Source organism: Pelobates fuscus, chromosome 12 (assembly GCF_036172605.1).
Source record: "Pelobates fuscus isolate aPelFus1 chromosome 12, aPelFus1.pri, whole genome shotgun sequence".
NCBI lineage: Eukaryota > Metazoa > Chordata > Amphibia > Anura > Pelobatidae > Pelobates > Pelobates fuscus.
This window is the reverse complement of record NC_086328.1, coordinates 85,093,494-85,116,629: the sequence shown is the minus strand read 5'-3', so window position 1 is coordinate 85,116,629 and position 23,136 is coordinate 85,093,494. Positions and strand designations below refer to the sequence as shown.

Sequence of the window (23,136 nt, the reverse complement as noted above, 5' to 3'; positions counted from 1 at the left end):
GAGAGAGCCTTTAAACTCTTGTGGTCTCAGTTACGTGCTGCCATCAAGAGGCAATCGAAACGAGACTTACCTCAAGCGACCGCAGCAAGTCAGGCCTCTGAAACACTGCGCACTCATCAGCAAAGCCCCAGTGCAGCCAGCTAAATGGAGAGGAGGGAGGAGAAAGATGGCACCTCGACTCCACAGACGCCACTCCAAGAGCTGCCGACACCCACCTAGACCTCAGTCCACACGGTGACGTATCCCCAGGCACTGCTCACAAATACGGGTACTCTATGCTCAGCGACGACGTCAGCTACATGCGGGAGGGTCCCAAGATTCTATCCGGACCACGGGAAGCGAACGGACCAGTGAGGAACAAGTGCTGGACTGTATCAGAGTCTGGGGCTCGTGGGGTAGCCATGAGGAGTCCCGGTATTTACTTATACCTCTGGGCGGGCGACATGGATCGGTGGGCATAGGATGATGATCTTCCTCAATATAGGGCCCCACTCTCCTTAGGCCTCTAGGCCCATATGATGCAGTATTCCTATACCTGCACCCCCTTTTCAACCACTTTTAGTTTTGAGTGTCATGGTTTGTTTTTTTGTTCATAGAGTTTCTTTTAATCTTGCTCTACTCTGTGGCATTAATCTAGCTAGTATTACCTAGGTCCTCCTCATGGGCACTGTGCCCTCATTTACCCCTTATTGCATGCTTCCAGTGCAAGTGGCCCACACGTTACCCTGTCTATGATAACTACTAGCACTGTGTTATAGCCTGACATAGTTTAGCGTGTTTACTTTCTATTAAAAAATTGTGCATGTCTTCTCTATAGCCCCAAATGTACTGCTGAATGCTGTGCCTGGGGATTGCCGTCGGGGTAGCTCAAGCCTGTCTGTTATACCTTTATGCACTACAAAAATAAATAAATATATATCTTTCTGTTCCTTAGATCTCCCTATGCAGCTAAATATGGGGATATTTGAGTATAATCGACGTAGTGGGTACCTTTTGAAGCCAGAGTTCATGCGCAGAACTGACAAACCATTTGATCCATTTACAGAAAATATTGTTGATGGAATTGTTGCAAATACAGTGAAAATAAAGGTAAGAAAATTGCAGCATAAGGGTGAAAGATAAGGAATGGGGGAGGAAATTTGTTACCAAAGTATTTTCCATGGATTGATCGAAAAAGATTTCCCATCTATGCTCATGGAGAAAGTGCCCTTTTAGGGGGTGCCAGTTATCAGAACCAGAGCAGCCTCAACTACAAAAAGTGGTAGAACCACCCATGTCAAAGACACATTTCTTTAGTTCCTTCTCAATTCTGTCTCAATCTCCATATTTTTTTCCTTTTAGATTATCTCTGGGCAGTTCCTGTCAGATAAACGCGTTGGGATATACGTAGAGGTTGATATGTTCGGTCTTCCAGTTGATACCAAGAGGAAGTTTCGCACAAAGACCTCTCAGGGCAACTCATTCAACCCTGTTTGGGATGAGGAACCTTTTATCTTCCATAAGGTATGAATATTTTGTCACTGTTTACTTATTTGCTCTCTTTTCTATTTTTTTTTGTTTGTTTTATATTTGCTTTGATCACCATATCTTTTGAATATCTCATATTTTGAATCTGATATTACTAGCGTTTGTGTTTGTCAGTCTGCTGCTGTCCATCAATACCTTTCTATTCTTACCCAGGTGGTTTTACCGACTCTGGCTTCTCTTCGAATTGCTGCTTTTGAGGAGGGCGGAAAATTTGTAGGTCACAGAATTCTTCCTGTGTCCGTAATCCGACCAGGTAAGGGTATAGAAAGGTGAACAAAAACATTTATCAAAGGGGTTTATTTGGGGTTTATTTTCTTGTATTTCAGTAAAGGATGCTTATCACCAAACCGTTACTTTGTAGAAAATAATCACTACAGTATCTTTTGTGGATCTATTTTGTTATTACAATTTGTTTCCATGTTGACACCTTTTAACTTGTAAATGTTTCTATTTATTAGCCTTATTTTATGGGATGTATCTTATTAGCAATAGCATACTATGTACCCTTGGGAAATGCCTGTGGGTAAGGCTGGCTCTGGAGGGTCGAGACCTGGAATGACTTTCACTTTTCTATGTGTTCCGCTCTCTTAACCCCTTGACAACTGATGACGGTTCAGGACCGTCATCGGAAACATTCCCTTGAGGACCGATGATGGACCTGAACTGTCATAACGTCTTGGGGTACTTACCTGATCGCCGGCGATCAGCACTCCTCCCGGTCCAGGGGGACTGCCTGTCTGCCAAGGAAGTCTCCCCGCGGCAGATCAGGAACCCGCGGCCACGTGATCGCTCAATAACATTACCGCAATACGTGTCTGTGTATCTGCCTGCAGGGGGACTGTCTGTGCTAACAGGCAGTCTCCCTGCATCTGCAAAATAAAAAAAAAAGTTAAATAAAATCAATCAGTGTAAAAAAAATAATAATATATGTGTATATAAATAAGACATATATATATATATATATATATATATATAAATACATGTATTATATCTATATATAATATATGTATATATATTATATATACCGTATTTATCGGCGTATAACACACACTTTTTTCCCCTGAAAATAGGGGGAAAATCGTGGGTGCGTGTTATACGCCGATATCCCATAATTACTTACCTGTCCTGAAGCGTGGGCCGGCTTCACAGCGCGCACCGCGGTACAGGAACTTTAATTTAAGGTTCCGGTTTCCGGCGGGACTGAAAGGAAGTGTGCTTCCTTTCAGTCCCGCCGGAAACCGGAACCTTAAATTAAAGTTCCTGTACCGCGGTGCGCGCTGTGAAGCCGGCCCACGCTTCAGGACAGGTAAGTAATTATGGGAGGGGAGGAAAGTACACTATGGGAGGGGAGGGGGAGGAAAGTACACTATGGGAGGGGAGGGGGAGGAAAGTACACTATGGGAGGGGAGGGGGAGGAAAGTACACTATGGGAGGGGAGGGGGAGGAAAGTACACTATGGGAGGGGAGGGGGAGGAAAGTACACTATGGGAGGGGAGGGGGGGGGAAGTACACTATGGGAGGGGAGGGGGGGGAAAGTACACTATGGGAGGGGAGGGGGGGGAAAGTACACTATGGGAGGGGAGGGGGGGGAAAGTACACTATGGGAGGGGAGGGGGGGAAGTACACTATGGGAGGGGAGGGGGGGAAGTACACTATGGGAGGGGAGGGGGGGAAGTACACTATGGGAGGGGAGGGGGGGAAAGTACACTATGGGAGGGGAGGGGGGGGAAATACTATGGGAGGGGAGGGGGGGGGGAAATACTATGGGAGGGGAGGGGGGAGAATACTATGGGAGGGGAGGGGGGGAGAATACTATGGGAGGGGAGGGGGGGAGAATACTATGGGAGGGGAGGGGGAGAATACTATGGGAGGGGAGGGGAGGGGAGAATACTATGGGAGGGGAGGGGAGGGGAGAATGGGAGGGGAGGGGAGAATACTATGGGAGGGGAGGGGAGAATACTATGGGAGGGGAGGGGAGGGGAGAATACTATGGGAGGGGAGGGGAGGGGAGAGTACTATGGGGGGAGAATACTATGGGAGGGGAGGGGGGATAATACTATGGGAGGGGAGGGGGGGAGAATACTATGGGAGGGGAGGGGGGGAGAATACTATGGGAGGGGAGGGGGGGAGAATACTATGGGAGGGGAGGGGGGGAGAATACTATGGGAGGGGAGGGGGGAGAATACTATGGGAGGGGGGGAGAATACTATGGGAGGGGGGAGAATACTATGGGAGGGGGGAGAATACTATGGGAGGGGGGGAGAATACTATGGGAGGGGGGGAGAATACTATGGGAGGGGGGAGAATACTATGGGAGGAGGGGGGGAGAATACTATGGGAGGAGGGGGGGAATACTATGGGAGGAGGGGGGGAATACTATGGGAGGAGGGGGGAATACTATGGGAGGAGGGGGGAATACTATGGGAGGGGGGGAGAATACTATGGAAAGGGGGGGGACACTATGGGATGAGGGGGGGGAATACTATGGCATGAGGGGGGAAATTTCCTGGAATTTCTTTCTAAAAATGAGGTGCGTGTTATACGCCTGTGCGTGTTATACGCCGATAAATACGGTATGTCATACTAAGTGTATTTTTATATTTATATATACATGTATTAATATAGAAATACATGTATAATTAAATTACACACGTGTATATATATAATATATATAATAACTATATATATATTGTATATATATATATATATAATTATAAAATATAAATAATACATATATAAAAATAAATTTAAAAAATTTTTTTTAATAATTTCAAAAAATTATATATATATATATATGTAATTTTATTCTAACGGTATTTTGATATTAACATATATATATATTTATATCAAAATACACTTAGAATGAAATTATATATATATATCTATGTATAAAAAAAAATTATACGAAATATACATATGTCCATATACATAATTACATAAATATACACGTAGACTTCAAATATATAAATATGTATATATATTTCATTTCTACGTGCATATTTATATAATATTATTACATAATTAAGTAATTTTATTGATTGCAATTTGAGGGACATGCCTGAGAACCCAGGCCAAAAGTCCAGAGAATTTAATTTGGTAGCATTTGTTTAACCCTGTAACTTTCTATGACACCCTAAAACCTGTACATGGGGGGCACTGTTTTACTCGGGAGACTTTGCTGAACACAAAAATTAGTCTTTCAAAACAGTAAAACATATCACAGCGATGATATGGTCAGTGAAAGTGAAGTTTTTTGCATTTTTCAGACAAACGGCAGTTTCACAGATGATATTATTGATGTGATAGGTTTTACTGTTCTGAAATACTATTATTTGTGTTCAGCAAAGTCTTCTGAGTATAACAGTACTCCACATGTAGAGGTTTTATAGTGCTTTTGAAAGTTACAGGGTCAAATATAAGGCTTAATTTTTTTAATTGAAATTTGTCAGATTGGTAATGTTGCCTTTGAGAGCGTATGGTAGCCCAGGAATGAGCATTACCCCCATGATGGCATACCATTTGCAAAAGAAGACAACCCAAGGTATTGCAAATGGGGTATGTTCAGCCTTTTTTAGTAGCCACTTAGTCACAAACACTGGCCATAATTAGCGTTTTTTGCATTTTTAACACACAAACAAATATAAATGCTAACTTTGGCCAGTGTTTGTGACTAAGTGGCTACTAAAAAAGACTGGACATACGCCATATTAAATACCCTGGGTTGTCTACTTTAAAATAAAATATGTACATGTGGGGTGTGATTCAGGGATTTATGACAGATAACAGTGTTACAATGTCACTATTGATAAATGTAAAAAATATATATATTGAAAGAGCAATACATTTCCTACTTGTACTTATAGCCCTATAACTTGCAAAAACAAGTATATAAACACTGGGTGTTTTTAAACTCAGGACAAAATTTTTAATCTATTTGAATCTAGTTTTTTTCATTAGCTTTTGTAGATAATTAAAAGATTTTTCAAATAAAAGTCCAAAAACATGTTTTTTTTTTTCAATTTTTCACCATTTTTTTTTTTTAAAGTAAAATATACGACATGATACAAATAATGGTAGGTAAAGAAAGCCCTTCTTGTCCTGAAAAAAAACAATATATACTTTGTGTGGGAACCGTAAATGAGAGAGCGGAAAATTACAGCTAAACACAAACACCACAAAAGTGTCAAAACTGCTCTGGTCCTTAACATACAACATTGCAAAAACAGGCCGGTCCTTAAGGGGTTAATATTTCCTAATTCTTTGTTTACTATATTCACTCTTTCTCAGGATACCATTACATCTGTCTAAGGAATGAATCTAACCAGCCGTTGTGTCTCCCAGCCTTGCTTGTATACACAGAAGCAAATGATTACATTCCTGATGACCACCAAGGTGAGTATCTATTGCTTAACCTCTGATCATAAACATTTAATTGGGTTTCAGAGCTTGCTATTATCCCTGTGCAAATACTGTATTCTCTTCTATCAATCTTCCCCTTTTTAAGTCTTCTGTGTCTTACTGTCAGTGGTGGATAAAATCAGAAACCTAAAAGCAATTGTTGTAGCAGGTCTGCTAATTTCATAACTAATAAAACCAGATGCTTAATTCTAATATACAATCCTGCACAGGAGAGTTTTCATAATCGTTATTTTTCTATTAGGGAGTTTATTGGAACTTTACAGATGAGCAATCAGTAATTTATAGTATATGATTTACTACACAATGTTGCTGGTACACATACAAATGAAAGGCAGACTTTCAAACAAAAAAAAAAACACAACAGGCAAGGGATAAATTTGTGCCATCTAGCCCTCAGCTTCAGACCGGCGACCTTGTGGATTTTTAAATAATATGATTTATTGTTTCTAGCCGTATGCCATTTGCTGCACAGAGAAGAAAAACCTCCTAACGGAATCTTCAATCTCCTCTGCTGTTTAGGCATCAATAACAGGTGTAGGCAACCTTCAGCTGTCAAAAAAAGTTGTGGACTACATCTCCCCTGATGCTTTGCCAGCATTATCGCTATAAGAGCATAATGGGAGGTGTAGTTCACAACATCTGGAGTGCCGAAAGTTGCCTACCCCCTCGTCTATGACAAAACATTTAAATTCTTCATCTAGTTCCAGATACCATATTCTTGTGGAAAATCGTTGTCCATTTTCCATTTTTTAAACAATACTACTAAATGTATAGCAATAAAAAGGCAGGAAAATAATGCAAAGCCCCAGTCCGATTTTTATTAATGAGCAAGGGGGAAAAAGTATCCATAGGGAGATTAATTGCTAAATTTTGTGGTTCAAGCCAGAGCATATTCGGTGTTATGGCTGTTTAATCCTAGTATTTTATTTTTGTCAATCTTTGTTTTATTGAGGCAAGAAGAGAGTCACAGTAAATGAACAGACATGTGTATTACCAAGCAATACATGCCCAGGAAGTAAACATAAGTATTGCGATATGCGCATGAGCATAGAACTCTCGTTATGGTCTGCCTCATTATTATTTTTTGTTGTTGTATATAATGTAGAAAAACCAAAGCAGTTGGTGTAATAAGAGACAATATCACAGCACTACATACAGTGTAGATAAATATTAAAGATTGGAACCATTTATAGTGGTATAGTACAGTTGGTTGCGCCTTGTGCTTCTCATGCCTTAGGGTGATGGGAGTTGTATAAGAGGGTGCTTAAGGACATGAAGCACTATATGCCTCCATATACCACACAGGGTAGTGTTATGTAGGGACGGACATGAGCGCTACGAATGCTAAAAAAGTATCCCCTGCTAGTGTAAGTGGCAGCTTAGAGGATTGCTAAGTCTCGGGTTGGGGGGGCGAGGGTGTTCAGGGGTTGATGGACTTAAGGTCAACGGCCTGTCAATTAGACAGTAAGCTTAATGGGTGGAAATAGTAAACCTGTGAAACATTCAAACTATTAGTATAGTGCAGGACATGATCTACAAATGTTAGGGCACTGGGGTTGCCGAGGCATCTCCAAGCCGGGCTGCCAGTATAAACAGTGTGGTCCTGTAAGGGTCCCAGGAAGTGGATGCCACCGTATGTGGTTGGTCAGACTGCCCGGTGGTACGTGTAGCCAGGCCAAGTTGTTGCAGGATCAATGCTGCCTCTGATGTGTTGCTGACTCGTAGCGCTCCTGTAGCCTATGGTATTAGCAGGCATGAGGGGTGCTCCATTTATAAGGCACCTTATGGGTAGTGAGTTCCTGTGTCAAGGGGTCTCAAGGATCATCGCCAGTCCATGGTGGCCTTAGATAGATCCGCAAAAATGTAAGAGTGTGCTCCTCAAACTTGAACAGCGATCGGTTGCGCACTGCTGTCATAAAGGTTGTTCGGTCTTGGCTCATCTGGAACCGAAGGATCACATCTTTGCCTGCTCCCGGTGTGTTATTCAGAGGCCCCGCAATGTGGTACCAGCCGTCTAGTTGCATCAATTTTGCCTGTTTTGTTTGGAACAGTACGGTTAGCAGTCGGCGGAATACTTGTGGGAGTTCCCCAGTTTCAATATCAGTAGGTAAGCCGCGAACTTTGACATTCTTAAAGTGGTGCCCATTACGCCCAGAAGGGACTTCTCACTGGATGTTTGCGAGGGTCCGTCCGACATCAGGGCCATGTCAGACCTCTGCAAGTTTTGTGGCCTCCACTATAGGTCGCCAATAAATGCCATTGACGGGGGTCGATCGGGTTTATACTTCTTGCTCCGACGCCCCATGTCTGTAGGTAAGTAAGGAGCACGGTCAGTGCCAGCTGGGAGAGAAATGTCTCGGGTTTAGGCAAGTTTAGGGTATTTTCCACCCGGAGCTCTGTCAACATGCGTCCAGACAGTATGGCTGCTAGCTCCGCCCCCTTAATCCTAGTATTTAATTGACAATAAGTGTTTTCTGAAATGTAAACCATGTTGACTCCTGATAGCCTGTATTGTATAACCTGTGTTTTTCACATCTCAACAGATTATGCATTTGCTCTCACTAATCCCATCAAACACATCAGTTTGGATCAGAGGGCAAAGCAGCTCATGGCTCTGATTGGAGACAGCGAGGTAAGCAGAGTAAGCACAAACAAATGTTTAAAAAAAAAAAAAAATAGACCAGTATTACACTATTTGCATACAGGATATTTGTACCTAAATGCTGATATTACACTTTGTTGATCTACAAAAAGCATATTAAAGACACCGCTCCAAAAAAAGTTCCTAAATCAGAAACTAGCCAGAAAGACAGACCAGGGCCGTCTAATAGTTGAATCAATACCAAAATTAAAAAAGAAGAGTAAGTTACCAAAGTCTACTGATCCTACCTGGCCATAAGCTGCTCTCTTTTATTCCAGGAAATAATTGTATATTATATCCCTATAGGAGGGAAAAATGTGTTATCATGTCCATTAAGAGTGGTAATGAATTGTTAAAATGTCACAATGTATTACACAGTTGTGATGGTGAACCCTTAGGTTTTCATTTTATGATGCCTATGTGAACCACCAACCATGATTTAGAATAGTCAATTGAAATGATTAACAGTAAACATGTTTCTTGTCCTTTACACCTGGTATGGAAATCGGATGGGATGTACTTTTTGAGTTATATCACATTTTATGCCTGGCACATGGACCTCCATGTTTCAGTATAAAGTGTCCCTTCTATCAGCAGTCACTTACTGTATCCGACAGTGAGACCCTCATTACCACAGGCAGTGTTACCAGGTGTCCTGTACCAGTTCTAAATAGAGAGTCTCTCCTTGTAGCAACGAGAGACTGCACGCCACTGACAGACTGCATGCTGGCCCTGTCTGCTTGTGTCTGTGCACTGGTGCTATGAAGGTATTATTACACTATGATGTCCACATTATATATGTACCCTAATTGAATTTCCTAAATTGTGCATTTGAACATGTGACTGATCTGTCTTTACAGCAGGCCAACAACGTGGAGAAAACATCAGGGATTCAGAAGCAAGAGACCCCATCTATGTCTCCACAGGTCACAGCCGGCAATAGGAAGGTGTCCACTACACCTGTGGCAACTCCTGGCATGACAGGAGGCAAGTGGCATTACTTATTATGTGTGTCAGGAGAGGATGCTATTGCTTGATGGATGTGACATGGCATTGTCAAACCGTATGTATGTCATAGCATATCAATTTGCAGTTAATTCACTCGATCCGTGCACTTCTTGCTTTGTTTGAATACCTTTTTTCATGTAGTATTGTTTCTACTACTGTACTACTGTACTGTACTGTTTTCTTTTTATGTATACCTGTTACAGCATGGCTATTTTATTAGGAGAAAAGACTTGCTCTGTGATTGCCATGTCGTTATGTGTACCTATATGTTCTTTTCTCTCTCCCACAGTTCACCGAGATGACCTCATCGCTAGTATACTAACAGGTAGAGTACGTGATGGTCTAGTTGGCTGATGTATGTATTGCTAGTTCTAAATGTGAATTGTATGAAAATGTGTATAATCTCACCATTCTCTAGATGTGCATGCACCTTCTTTAGAAGAACTCAAGTTACAAAAGAGCTTTGTGAAGTTGCTATGCCGTCAGTATCGGGAATTGCGTCAAATGCATCGCAAACACCAACGAAAGGTTTCCACTCTGTGCAAGGAACAAAGCACCAGAATCACACAGCTACAGAGCATCCGCAAAAAGAAGAGCATTGTGAGAACCATAAAAGGGGGACAAGAGTAAGTAACCAGGGAAATCTATTGCCTTTTCTTAAAGTGTGATCTCTGTGAATGGTTTTATCAAACTTCCCAATCATGCTTTCTTTGATAGATCAGTCCCGTAAAATAAAATGTTGTTTCCGTCTATAAATGAAATTGCAGAATTATATTTAATTAGATTCCGTAGCGCTTTACAATAATATGAGAGGGGGGATGTAACTATAAATAGGACAATTACAAGAAAACTTACAGGAACGATACATTGAAGAGGACTCTGCTCAAATAAGCTTACAGTCTATAGGAGGTGGGGTATAAAACACATTAGGACAGGAAATAGAAATCAAATAAGGTGGGAGTCCAAACTGGACATGCGCTATGTGTCTTAACTCACCTAACTTGCAAATGCACACAAATCACCTTAAAGCATAGGTTAACCATAGCGACAGAGCTTAGAACTGCAGCTGATCCACCTACGTGTCAGCCTCCCCTCTCACTAGTCTAACACCTGATATCACCGACGATATGTCGGCCTGTTCCAGCCTGTTCCCTACATATCTCCAGCCTGTACAATATGGACCTTAATATAGGTGCTATGGTTCTTACATATACACCTCACCTGGGTGTAGGCTAACACTTCCTGAAATCTAAGGCACAACCACTTGATTGTACCCTACCACACTACTACCAAGCTACCACAATGTACAATGCCTGTTGTTATCACAGAAAATTGTGCAGTCTATTCACTACAACAAAAACTTAAAAACTGTGCTGACTATTATATGCCACGTTATGTTTATGATGCCAGTTATAAGCGTATGACTGCTATTGTGGCTGGGTAAGCCTACTGTTATACCATGCACAACAAAAAATAAAGAATTAAAAATAAAATAAGGTGGGAGTGAAGCAGAGCTGGAGGAGAGACTAGAGTGCAGCCCTTTAGGAGAGAGCAAGAGACAGGTATGTGAGGTAGAGGTTAGTCTGGGAGGCCATAAGCTTGAGATGGATTGTAAGGCACTTCTTAAAGGATTGAAGACTAGGGGAGAGTCTGATAACGATAGGCAGGCTATCCCATAGGAAGGGAGCTGCCTGCAAGAATTCCTGCAAGTGTGAGTTGGCCGTACGGGTGAGAGTAGTAGACAGGAGAAGGTCACGGGCAGAGCGGAGAGACAGAGAAGGGACATTATGGATCTGTGAAGAGATTTAAGAGGGACTAGAATTATTCAGTGCTTTATCGGTATGGGTTAGCACTTTGAATTGACTCCTATATGATACAGGAAGCCAATGTAAGGAGACAGAGGGGTGAGAGGACCGACTAGAGAGGAAAATCAGTCTGGCAGCAGCATTCATTACAGACTGTAGAGGGGCAATACGGCTTTTGGGAAGACCAATCAGGAGAGGGTTACAATAATCCATGCAGGAAATTACTAGAGCATGGACAAGCTCCTTGGTAGCATCTTGTGTAAGAAAGGGGCTATGTTTTTAAGGTGGAATCTACAGGATTTGGCAACATACTGGATGTGAGGCTCAAAGGTGAGGCCAGAGTCAAGTATGACACCAAGACAGCGCGCTTGCAAGGATGGACTTATGTGGATACCACTAACCTGAAGGAAGAGTGAAAGAGGAGGATCAGTATTAGGAGCAGGAAAGACAAGGAGCTTCTATCTGTAGTCACTGGATACTCAATACATGTTACAAAAATGTTAAAAAATTAAGAAATTAAGGTACTGTTTTATCTCTGTGTGTGTGTGGTGGAAATACACATGCCATGATACTCGGCAACTACTAGGGATAGATACTCCTAGGGATAGAATGCATGTGGGTCAGCTGGGCATCTTGGGAGTTGTAGATACATAACAGCTAGAGTGTTTAAAATATTAGATTGTTACCGAGTAAACTAGCAGAAGCCAAACACAGATGCAGGTCTTCAGGAAGTAAGAAGTCTTTATTAACATACCGATCGGGCCTCAGATGAACTAACGTTCCAAACAGATCTGAGAGACCAACACATGGTGTACATTCCTTATATAGCACTATAACTCCTCCCATTAATAGCTACACCCACATATACATTTAACCAATCAATGAGCAGAATATAGACTTGTACATCTGGTCAAACCACATGGCCCATCCAAGACAAAGGAAATAAGTGCAATTTCAGTTCCTGCATTCCTGCACATGCTCAGTACATTGATGACAGTATCCTAGCTACGTGTAGCTAACTAACTGACACAACATACACATATGCCACATGGAAATCTTGGCCTACTAAATTTACATTCACCGAAATTCCACCACAAGATTAACCCCTTAAGGACCAAGCATCTGGAATAAAAGGGAATCATGACATGTCACACGTCATGTGTCCTTAAGGGGTTAAGCTAAATTCTCAACTCAAATGGTATGTAAAATGTCCTCATCATGCTAGCAGAATCGCAGACAACTGTACAGATTGAATAAAAGGTGTTTAGATGTGTTATGACAGTCTTCTTTGTGGACAACACATGAAATAAGATTTTATTTTCTTTTTCGTTTTCTTTTAATTTGGCACACTGCTTGTTTATTGCATGTTTTCACTGCAAACATTGTCTGTAATAAGGCAATCTCTGGTTCTCCTGCTGCTGTGGACCTTGACATTACTGCTGCTTAAGGATTATGAAGGCAAGCTGTAATCCACAGCAGGTGGAATGCCAATTGTTGCTCATCTCTGATAATGTGAAAGGTGTTGTAACACCTGGGTCTGTTATGAACAGAGCGTGAATTAAAACCACTGTGATTTGCTGCAGTTTCAACTCTGAGCAGGAAGAGGAGCAGCAAAGAAAATTGCTGGAGGTGCAGACAGAGCAACAGAGACGACTCTTAGAGTTGAGAGAGAGCCAGCATGAGCAGGAGCGCAAAATTAAACACACCCACCAACTGCAGGTAATTATACCCGTCTTTAACTACAGACACCAAAGAGATCTTGGGCAAGATTTATTGTCATCACTGAAGGGGGAATCTTCCAAAGAGGAAAATAGTATGGGCTATTGTGTTTGCTGTGCCAAGCCCAGTGTCTAATAAGATGCTACTAAACACTAACTAAAATACCTTGTATTACCAAAACTTTACTTAATTGCTCTACACTTTCTGATTTAAAAAAAAAAAAACATTCACTGCCGGCCTAGTGAGCATTATATTAACGTTTTAAACACTGCAGCTTTGAAATAAACGTACTGACAGATAAACCTTGTTAAAATGCTCTAATAAAAATAAAATAAAGCATATTCGCTAGTGAAGGGAAATGCCATCAAGCCCTGTTTTAAAAAATCAGCTGTGGTCCCCAAAGCCACGTAGTAGTAGGTAAAGGACAAACATGGCTATCTGTTCCGTGTGAGAGAGATGAGGGTTTCTGGGTTCCTGGAGAAAACTAGGTGAATACTACCACGTGCATGGAGGCCTATCCTTTACTTTCCAACATACAATTTGTTGAGAGGATAGGTCCAAAACCCCATGAATTACAATGGGACGCACAGTCTCATGGTCCTCTATACACAATCGCAAAGTCCTGGCAATGGCAAAAATGCAGTAATATCCTCCCATCCCCACCTACCCTCATCTTCTGTCCAAGTAGTAGGAGAAGACATCAAAAAGTAATCCATTTGTCCAATAATCAAGGACTTCTAGCCAAGCTGACGAAACATCTGTCAAACAACCTGAACATTGCAGTTTTTAGACATGTTTATCCATAAAACATAAGGAGGCAATAAGTCTGCCACATGACCACATGGGACGGACAGCACAACACTTCTTTACAAAAACATTTGTAGGAGAGTGGGTAGAAAAATGGTTGGTGGGTAGGTGATAAAGTCATCAAAGTGTTAAGTTAGACATATAGAGTAACAGAGAAGTATTTGATTATTCTCTAATTTCTTTTAGTCTGTTCAAAAACTCCAAGAAGTAGCCCGTGTGTGCCAGTCTGCCCAGCTCAAAAAACTAAAAGAGATTAATGAGAAGTGAGTAACATTGTTTAACATCAGCGAACAAACAAATGTCAGTCAACGTGACTCTCCTTTATTCTGTCCTTGTGTAGAGTGAAGGTAGAGCACGATGATGTTTTATGTAATATAGGCTTGCTGGATGTTTGCGTGACAATCTCAGCTCTGTGAGAGTGGTGTGAGCAGTGGTGCTAATTGTCAATTCTTCGTTAAAGGGAGAAGAAAGAACTGCAGAAGATGCTGGACAGAAAGCGACATAACAGCATCACCGAAGCCAAATCGCGAGAGCGACAGAAGAAGGATGTGTATGTGAATACTACTTTCTGCTCTCCTCATCGTCTTACCTGCTGTTTTTTATTCTGTTAATAATTCATTCTTTTCTTTGCTTATTTCCCTTTTTTCCTTATTTTTTCATTTTTTTTGTATTTTTTTTCTCCTTTTACAGAGAACTGACAGAAATCAACAGGCGTCACATTAATGAGTCTGTGAACTCCATACGCAGGGTGAGTGCGCTGACACGTGTCTGTCTCTGTCTACCATGTATATGTAATATGTGTATTTGTATCCCTGTGTATACACACACATTGTCGTGGCTTCTCAGTGAGCACATGTTGCAGTAGTTTTAACTTGCTTAGACTCCCCTACCATGCGCTGATTTCTCATTCGCAATTGACACAGTGCATGTACAGTGAATTTCAAGATACAGATCACTCACGTATAACACATAGAGGATCAGTCATCAAGACCACAGCACCAGCCTAGCAATAATCAAGCAGACTGCACTCGTATATATTTGCCTTGAGCCATAATTAACGTCACGTAAGTAAGATTTGTGGTTTATAATATCCAATTAGAGAGCACAAATTAACCAAATTGCTCTCACACAGAATAAACGTGCATAACCAAAAATAGTACATGACACTAATAGATCCGTGAACATAGAATGTTTAGTTATGCAAGGAACTATTTACACTTCTATATATTCTACTATAGTATATTTGTTTATTATTATTTTATTTTTTGACACTGGTTTTTCCCTCTTTATTGTCATTGCTATTTTTGGTGTGTTTTGAGCATCACAGTAATTGTACAGCCACCTGCAACATAGAGATATATTGAAATCACTTTCTCCATCCTTTTTTAGATATTACCTGAACAGCAATTTTTTTTTGCAAATATAAATTATTTTTAGCCCCTTTGGGATCAGGGTTATGATTATGTTCTGCTATCGTTACAGTCCTGACATGCTCTTGTTCTTGAAGGAGTTCAACAACGTGCATTCCCTGCTTTGACTACATAAAGCAGAGCCCCTGCAGCTCAACATATCATTTCTCAGCCTTTGACACTAAGCCTATGGAGGAAAGAGAAGGGAAGGAGTTCTGTGTGCCCACGGGGAAGCTGTGGAAGGTCAATGAAAAGTTAGAACACACTTAGGATGCAGCACCAAGCACTAACACACACTGTTTAATCACATGGCCCCACGCAAAGTTCCAGTCTTTACGTACAGATTTTGGACCAGCCCAGGGTACAATTGCCGACTTGTGTCCTGTTTTTAAACCATTCCTGCCGTCATTATCAATTCTACTCTGTGCACCTGACCCGTCTCGGAAATAGTAGTTCCATTAACACTGCAGGAGGGGGAAATCACTGGTCTACTTAAATACTGTTTTGTGTAGGAATGCAAATGTTACTGCATAGTGTGTTTATGCTTTGTTGCTAGATTATTAGGAAGAATCATAAGTGCTAAACCAATTTTAGCTGAGGAACTCATTTGTATGTGCTGCTGGCTTTCTGTTGTCACTGATGTTTCCAAGCGATCAAACTAGAAATTAATTTCAATGCGCACATGACATTAGCATGGCAACCCGTTCTTTAAGTGTAAAATTGTCTCGGTGACCCGTTAATCAACTAATATAAATAATAAACTAAAGTAGTTCTGCAAAATATCTCCTACCAACGTCTCTTCATGGTCAGGATGGTTCCATTGCCCCTGAGAAGACTGTTCTGGTACAGTGACCAGGTTACTTTTAGCAGTTGCCTTTGGTCTGATGACTATAATGAAATAGTTTAGGGACTCAGTCTTGGGTCCTGACACAGGGATTAGGAATAAATGTCAGACTGTAGTGTAGACAAGGCCTCTAGAAATAGCAGAAATTGTTGCAATCGAAGACCGGTCATTTGCATGTTTGTTACCTGAAAAGCAAGATGTTTTATAAGGAGGCATCTTAAAGGTATTTGATCCCTGTGCCGCTAAGTGAATACTGCAAAAGGTGTTTTTCATTGCTCCATTACTTTCTACATCTACCCTCTGCTTTATTGATATGCCAGGCATGTTTGTAGACTTGGACATGGTTCACACACTCTGCTTTCTGTTGTTACGGTTACCAAGTTACTGACAGCATATTCTCTGTTTGAAGATAAAAAGATTTTCTCTTTGAAAAAGGACTTGGTGTTTAGCTTCTCCAATCTTGCTTGATACCAGTAAATCTCCTAAACAATACACACGTCACTACTAGTTACTAATAAGGGCTTCCATCAAACAACTTTGAAGCAACTCATCGACCTCGTGAACAGACCCTTTAACAGAGCAGGATTAACCATAAGACAACTTAGACAATCGCCTAAGGCCCTGGGGTTTTCTGCCTTTTGAATTAGGCAGAGACAAGGTTGGCTGACAGAACATCATAGAACATGTTATCTCCCCATTTTTATATATGTATATTTTTTTTTTTTTGTGAAGGCAGGAGGGTTGCTACGTAGCAAAAAGACAAGAGACTTCAGCCCAAAAATAAATTTCCTAACCCGTGCCTAATGACCTGCCCCAAGCTCTGCCATAATCTTAAGCCTGTCCTAGCCGAATCAGCCATCTTGCTGAAGCCCCTCTTCTTTGGCAGAGGTCATCAGTGTTGATAATCTCAACCAATCCAATGCTTTCCTATAGGAAAGAATTCAGAGGGAAGTGCGCTGCAAAACACTGCGCCAATCAGATCTCTTTGATTTTTCTATGTTTCCATTGCAAGGTTAGCTTGCCTCTTACATTATTATTATTATTATTATTTATAAAGAGCCAACATAATCCATAGCGCTGTACAATGGGTGGACTAACAGACACTTATTTGTAGCCAGATGAACTGGATGCACAGTGGCAGAGGAGTTGAGCTTACATGTTAGAGGGAATAGGGGACTAGCGACACAAAAGGTAGAGGTAGGGGAGAATATGAGGCATTGAATTGGTAGATCCATGAAATTGGTCTGATAAACGTTTAATGGCTTGTAATGTACACAAGTTTAAAAAACACTAAAAATAAATAAAATATTATATATTGTGACAGAGCTACAGTACTCCGACCGAGTACCTCCACCAAGTCTGCTTCCCCCTATCTATCAGGGACCCTGGAGCACTTCAGACACAGGTCCCGAGACTTGACTGGGATCACTGAGGGCCTTTTCCACCCTGGACCAGCTACTGTGTTTTATAGCCCTGGACACACTTTCCATCAGCAGATTATATACTTTTCCCTAACACCAGAAGGCACTTGGTGAAGGTTAAAACCGCAACTAACTTTAATATACTTAGCACACATATTTATGCCCTCAACAGCCTCATTTACATACAATAGGGTGAATAGAGCACTATAGTACTTGGAAGGGTGGGGCCAGACAATAGCAAGGGCTGATGGGAGATTGTGGAGGGACAGGGCAGCTAGTTTAAACTGGTCTGGCAGTGTCCCTGGGACAATGGGACAACGCCCAGCTGGAAAACAATAGGACAGGAAAAAGGGGGAGGGGGTAAGGCACAGACAATTACCACATTCAACATACCCTGCACAAATACTGGGCACAGGGTAACCAAAACACAAGAGGAATCTGTGGACCCACACATAGTCTCAGTGATGGTGACTACCGTTACATATATAATTTCATTTCATTTTTATTATTTAATTATTTATTTCACTTGTGCTCCTTTAGGAAACACAACCGGGTTAGACAGGTTAGGAGAGAAACGCAAAGGAGATCAGGAAAGACACACAATTGAGAGACACATAGTGGGGTGGAGCTACACACAGGAAGGAAGAGGTGGAGTGTGCCAACACACAGCTACAACCCAGGTGTCAAATAACCTACTACACCTCCGAGTACTAATACTTCTACTCAAGGTGTGGGTTTTTCTCAACAGCTAGAAGAGTGCAAGGCCCTACCTGTTTTGTATCATTTTAGTACCAATAATTGTGTTACTAATATTTCTTTCTTTTGAATTTAGAATTTTCTTTAGTGTTTCATATTCCATTTGGATTGTAATTACATATTGTAAATGTTTGTATTTGTTGCTGGGTTAGTAGGATTATTTTGAAGGAACTAATTTGGCTTTTTTTGTTGTTGACACTGGATGTTTAGACCTATTCTAGAAAGGACCATTAATTTACTCGGCAATGTAATTTTCTTCTGCCCAGTCTGACATTTGCATATAAGCGTTAGCCACAGTTAATTATTATTTTATTGATAAAGCATGTTCTGCTCTTTTAGTTAGAAGAAGCTCAGAAGAGGCGTTTGGAAAAGCTACTTACTGCTCATCAGGAGACTCTCCAAAGGATAAAGGACGAGGAGCCAAAGGTCAGCATTATCTGTAACCATGGGCAATGTAGACATCATGCTTTTCGTGTGTGGTTCAGATTTCACACCACTCTTCTCTTTTCTTTTCCTTTTTTGCATCTATTATTAAAGTCATATAGTCTAACAGCAGCTCATTGGTTTATTTTTTTCTTTTCTTTTCCAGCTGCTGGCCCAGTTGGATGAAGAATGCCAAGCTGAGTTCCGCCAACTACCCCAGGAGGTACGAAGGTACCTGCAGGACGAGGGAGGCTGGGGAGGCAGCGTTTCAGGAACTCCTTCCTCCACCCGCAGCACTCCCTCTTCTATAACCCTAAACTGGGGGTCAGAGTATGGTGAGGGTGATCATGTACAGACCCCTGAGGACTCAAGTGATGAAGCCACAAGACTCTGACCCTTAAAAATCTAGAACTATTTTCCCTAACAAATGCTGAAGACCACAATTCCATTTTCTAACCAAGAAAAAAGAAAAACAAAACAATAATCAAATCCAGCTGACATGGTACTCCTCAAGGTCTTTAAGGATCTTTGATTGCAGATCATCGTTTCCGAACATAGAAGACCTCATTTATAGAGGACATCTTGACAAAATAGCCAATGTTCCTCTCAGAAACAAAAAACTGTTAATGGGTTTTTGTTTAGCCCAAGTGTGCCTAAACTTGAACATCACCAGAAATGTTCCATCTCTCCCCTGGTCTGAATATTCTGTATAGTCACTGATGTGATAAGAAGGCCGAAAACATGGTGCGTGTGTGTGTCCTGAATGACATTGTTTGAGCATTATGAATGAGTACTGTTCGTATGCATGTGTGGTGCTGTGTGTCCTAATGTATCAGTGATTGCCTAGTCTTCTTATCTCATTCTATGTATTTTTTATTCACATTTTATTTCTCCAATAAAATGATAAAAATAAAAATCCTTCTTGGTAATGTGCAACATCAGCTGAAGGTGCCAGCGCCTTTTCAGCCTCTTAATTCCTCTGCTGGAATTTGGGAAGTTTTTGACATCCATTCGTTAATCAGCATTCTCGTTCACTCATTAGTAACATCATTTTCACTAATAGTAATTTGTTCACATTGAGCAATGAGACTAATTGCTAATGCACAGCCCCTCAATAATTGGACAGCAGAGTGTGTCCAACCTCTCTAATAGATATTGAATATGAAATAGTGTTAAGTATTACATTTCAGAGAATGATTCGACTATTATTACAGTTATGTAATTAATGCTTTTTGAATCTAGCTTTCACATTCGTTCATTAGTGGTAAGTGTTCACTGAGCAGCTGAAAGTAATGACACTGGAAGTGATAGAACTTTGCAGAACAGTGGACCTGAGCTTGTATGGAAATTATCATCATACTATATAGCACAATGTGGGTTATTTACTAAACTTTCAAACTATCTAACTAGCTAGTATAATACTGTAAGTTTAGGAATACGTGTTTCTTTCAGACCCCCTGGGCAGGTATCACAGCATCCATCTAGTTTAAGTTTAGAGGGTTATGCACTAAAGAAATAAATTATGGGAATTCAAAGCAAACTTAAAGTGAATTTTTAATTTAAGGATAAAGTAGTTGAAATGTAAAAATCCCTCATGTTAGCTATGTTTCCAGCTGAACTTCTTTATAATTACATTTGAAATTCACTTTGAATTCCTGACGATTCTAATTTTAGTGAAAAGCCCTGTTAGTGTCATAATGGTAGTTCTGACAATTGACTGCTGTGGCAGTGTACTCTTTGAACTTATACAGGGTTCACTAAAAGCGTTATTTTATTGCCTGACCATGTAGCTGCACTGAAATGTACCGTATATACTCGAGTATAAGCCGACCCGAATATGAGCCAAGGCCCCTAATTTTACCCCCAAAACTGGGAAAACGTATTGACTTGAGTATAAGACTAGGGTGGGAAATGCAGCAGCTACTGGTAAATTTCTAAATAAAATTAGATCTTAAAAAAATTATATTAATTGAATATTTATTTACAGTGTGTGTATATAATGAGTGCAGCGTGTGTGTATGAGTGCAGTGTGTGTGTATGAGTGCAGTGTGTGTGTATATAATAAATGCAGTGTGTGTATATGAGTGCAGTGTGTGTGTGTGTGTGTGTGTGTGTGTTGCAGAGCCTTGGTGGGGGGTGGGCAATTTTATTATTATTTTTTATTTTTTTATTTAATTATTTATTTATTTTTATTATTTTATTTTTTTTCGTCCCCCCTCCCTGCTTGATACATGGCAGGGAGGGGGGCTCTCACTCCCTGGTGGTCCAGTGGATGGGCTGTGTAGGAGGGGGGCTGGCAGAGCTGTTACTTACCTCTCTGGCAGCTCCTGTCAGCTCCCTTCTCCTCCGCGCCGGTCCGTGCAGCTCCCAGTGTAAGTCTCGCGGCCGCACTATGACCCCGCGGCTCTCGCGAGACTTACACTGGGAGCTGACAGAGGTGCTGAACGGCCCGGCGCGGAGGCGGAGGAAGCTGACAGGAGCTGCAGGAGAAGTAAGTAACAGCTCTGCCAGCCCCCCTCCTACACAGCCCCATTGTCTCTATTATGGCAATGTAAATTGCCATAATACAGACAATTGACTCGAGTATAAGCCGGCTTATACTCGAGTATATACGGTAAGTGGATTTATTGTACTTGTGTGCCAGCAAGAGCTTTACATATGTTCCACTAAAATATTTGCAGGCAATGCACACTCATATAATGCCATGGATACGCTCAGAGTACACTACTGCAGACGTTTCAGTGGTCTTTCCAGACTAACTACATCTGAGGAAAATATAGTCTTCTGAGATGTACCAGAGGTTATTTTAATGATGCGTTATCTATGGTCAACTCTGTATTGCTATTGTAGATCCTTTATAATTGACATTTTAGAATCATGTCTCTTTGTGCATTTTCTGCAGAGGTAACATGGCCCTGTCTAAATGCAGAAGCCAAAATACACTATATGGACAAAAGCATTGGCCTGACCATTACACCAACAGAGACTTTTATGACATTGCATTCAAAATACATAATATATCGGGGCGGAGCCTGGCAGAGAACCGGAGCGGACACGCTTTCTCCGAGCTTCGCAATAACGTATGATATCCACAAGTTTTACAAGTGATATCTGGCAAACGGTCTACAAACCCTACCTACCACAGAGCAACCAACATGGGTCGCAAAAACAAGAAGCCGAAAGGACATCGGGGAACTGTTCCGCAATAAGCAGAAGGCCGCGTGGGACAAGATGGCGGCCCTCGAAGAGGGTTCCTCTTGTTCCTCAGAGGACTACTCCGCTGACCCAGAGGAGGGGGCTGCCGCCAATCTAAATGCGGGCCCCAGGCACAAGAAGCTGGACGACAAGGAGCCTGTTACTGCAACTATGCTGAGGGCGATGCTTGCAGAGTTACGCGCCAATGTCGCAGGAGACATGGCCCACTTCCAAAAGGCTGTGGAGACTGCGACGACTAAAATTGCCCAACTGGAGGCGGCGCACAGCACCCACGACTCAAGACTATCAGCAGTGGAGAAGAGGGTGGGAGAGCTCGAAAAGCTGCACGCCACTACAACAGGCAGATTGGACACGCTTGAAGACGTGAGGAGATGGTACAACCTCAAGCTCAGTGGTGTGCCGGAATCGGTGGGGGTCTCGGACTTACCTCACTTTCTCCGAAGATTCCTTGCGTCCCACATGCCGCCCAAACAAGCAAAAGCGGTAAAACTCGATGGTATGTTCCGTATTCCAATACCAAAGGGTGCACCTCCTTCTACAACTCTGGACCTTATTGTTCGCTTCCAGTCACTGCAGGACAGGGCCCTGCTCCTCGCAGCAGTAAGGTGGAAGAATCCGATACTGTTTGAGGAAGCCACGCTACAGATTTTCCCGAACCTCACCAGGAACACACTGGCCTGGCGCCGCTCCATGCGCCCTCTCCTGCTGCTCATGTGGGCAAAAGACATTGCTTACCGCTGGGGAATGCCGAGGACTCTCCTATACCAGAAACAGGGGGAATCATATCGGGTGAGCACCCTGCAAGAACTCGAAGACCACCTAAGCAGGCTTGGCTTTTTCTCCCCGAACACTGCTTCTGGGTCTGGACTGGCTCGCTTTGACCCGGCTAGAATCCAGGAGTTCGTACCCCGCACTGCTCGGGCCTCCCCAAAACCCGGACCTATGACCTGACCGCACAATCTGAGGCCGTCCCAACAGCAGTCAGCTTGGGTTTAACAGCCCCTCACTATATCGGGACTTGCCTAACGATACCACCTAAATAGACTCTTTTGCCTATTATTGCCTTATAGTATTGTTTCTTGCTTATTTTACCTTTCATCTAATATGCACTGTTTCATGTACACACTCACAACAACGATGA

At 41.8% G+C, this 23,136-nt stretch overlaps 1 protein-coding gene across 1 annotated transcript in view; it reads left to right on the top strand.

The window, feature by feature from the left end:
* Nucleotides 1-19,695, top strand: part of PLCB3 (phospholipase C beta 3) — a 137,226-nt gene extending 117,531 nt beyond the window's left edge. Inside the window, exons 20-33 of the mRNA XM_063437490.1 lie at nucleotides 935-1,089; nucleotides 1,342-1,503; nucleotides 1,681-1,780; nucleotides 5,815-5,919; nucleotides 8,490-8,587; nucleotides 9,448-9,574; nucleotides 9,885-9,920; nucleotides 10,014-10,221; nucleotides 12,984-13,119; nucleotides 14,113-14,189; nucleotides 14,387-14,476; nucleotides 14,617-14,674; nucleotides 18,696-18,782; nucleotides 18,946-19,695. Coding sequence (XP_063293560.1) covers nucleotides 935-1,089; nucleotides 1,342-1,503; nucleotides 1,681-1,780; nucleotides 5,815-5,919; nucleotides 8,490-8,587; nucleotides 9,448-9,574; nucleotides 9,885-9,920; nucleotides 10,014-10,221; nucleotides 12,984-13,119; nucleotides 14,113-14,189; nucleotides 14,387-14,476; nucleotides 14,617-14,674; nucleotides 18,696-18,782; nucleotides 18,946-19,173 — 1,667 coding nt within the window. The 3' untranslated portion in view covers nucleotides 19,174-19,695. The remainder of the gene's footprint in view (nucleotides 1-934; nucleotides 1,090-1,341; nucleotides 1,504-1,680; nucleotides 1,781-5,814; nucleotides 5,920-8,489; nucleotides 8,588-9,447; nucleotides 9,575-9,884; nucleotides 9,921-10,013; nucleotides 10,222-12,983; nucleotides 13,120-14,112; nucleotides 14,190-14,386; nucleotides 14,477-14,616; nucleotides 14,675-18,695; nucleotides 18,783-18,945) is intronic.
* Nucleotides 19,696-23,136: the final 3,441 nt, after the last annotated feature.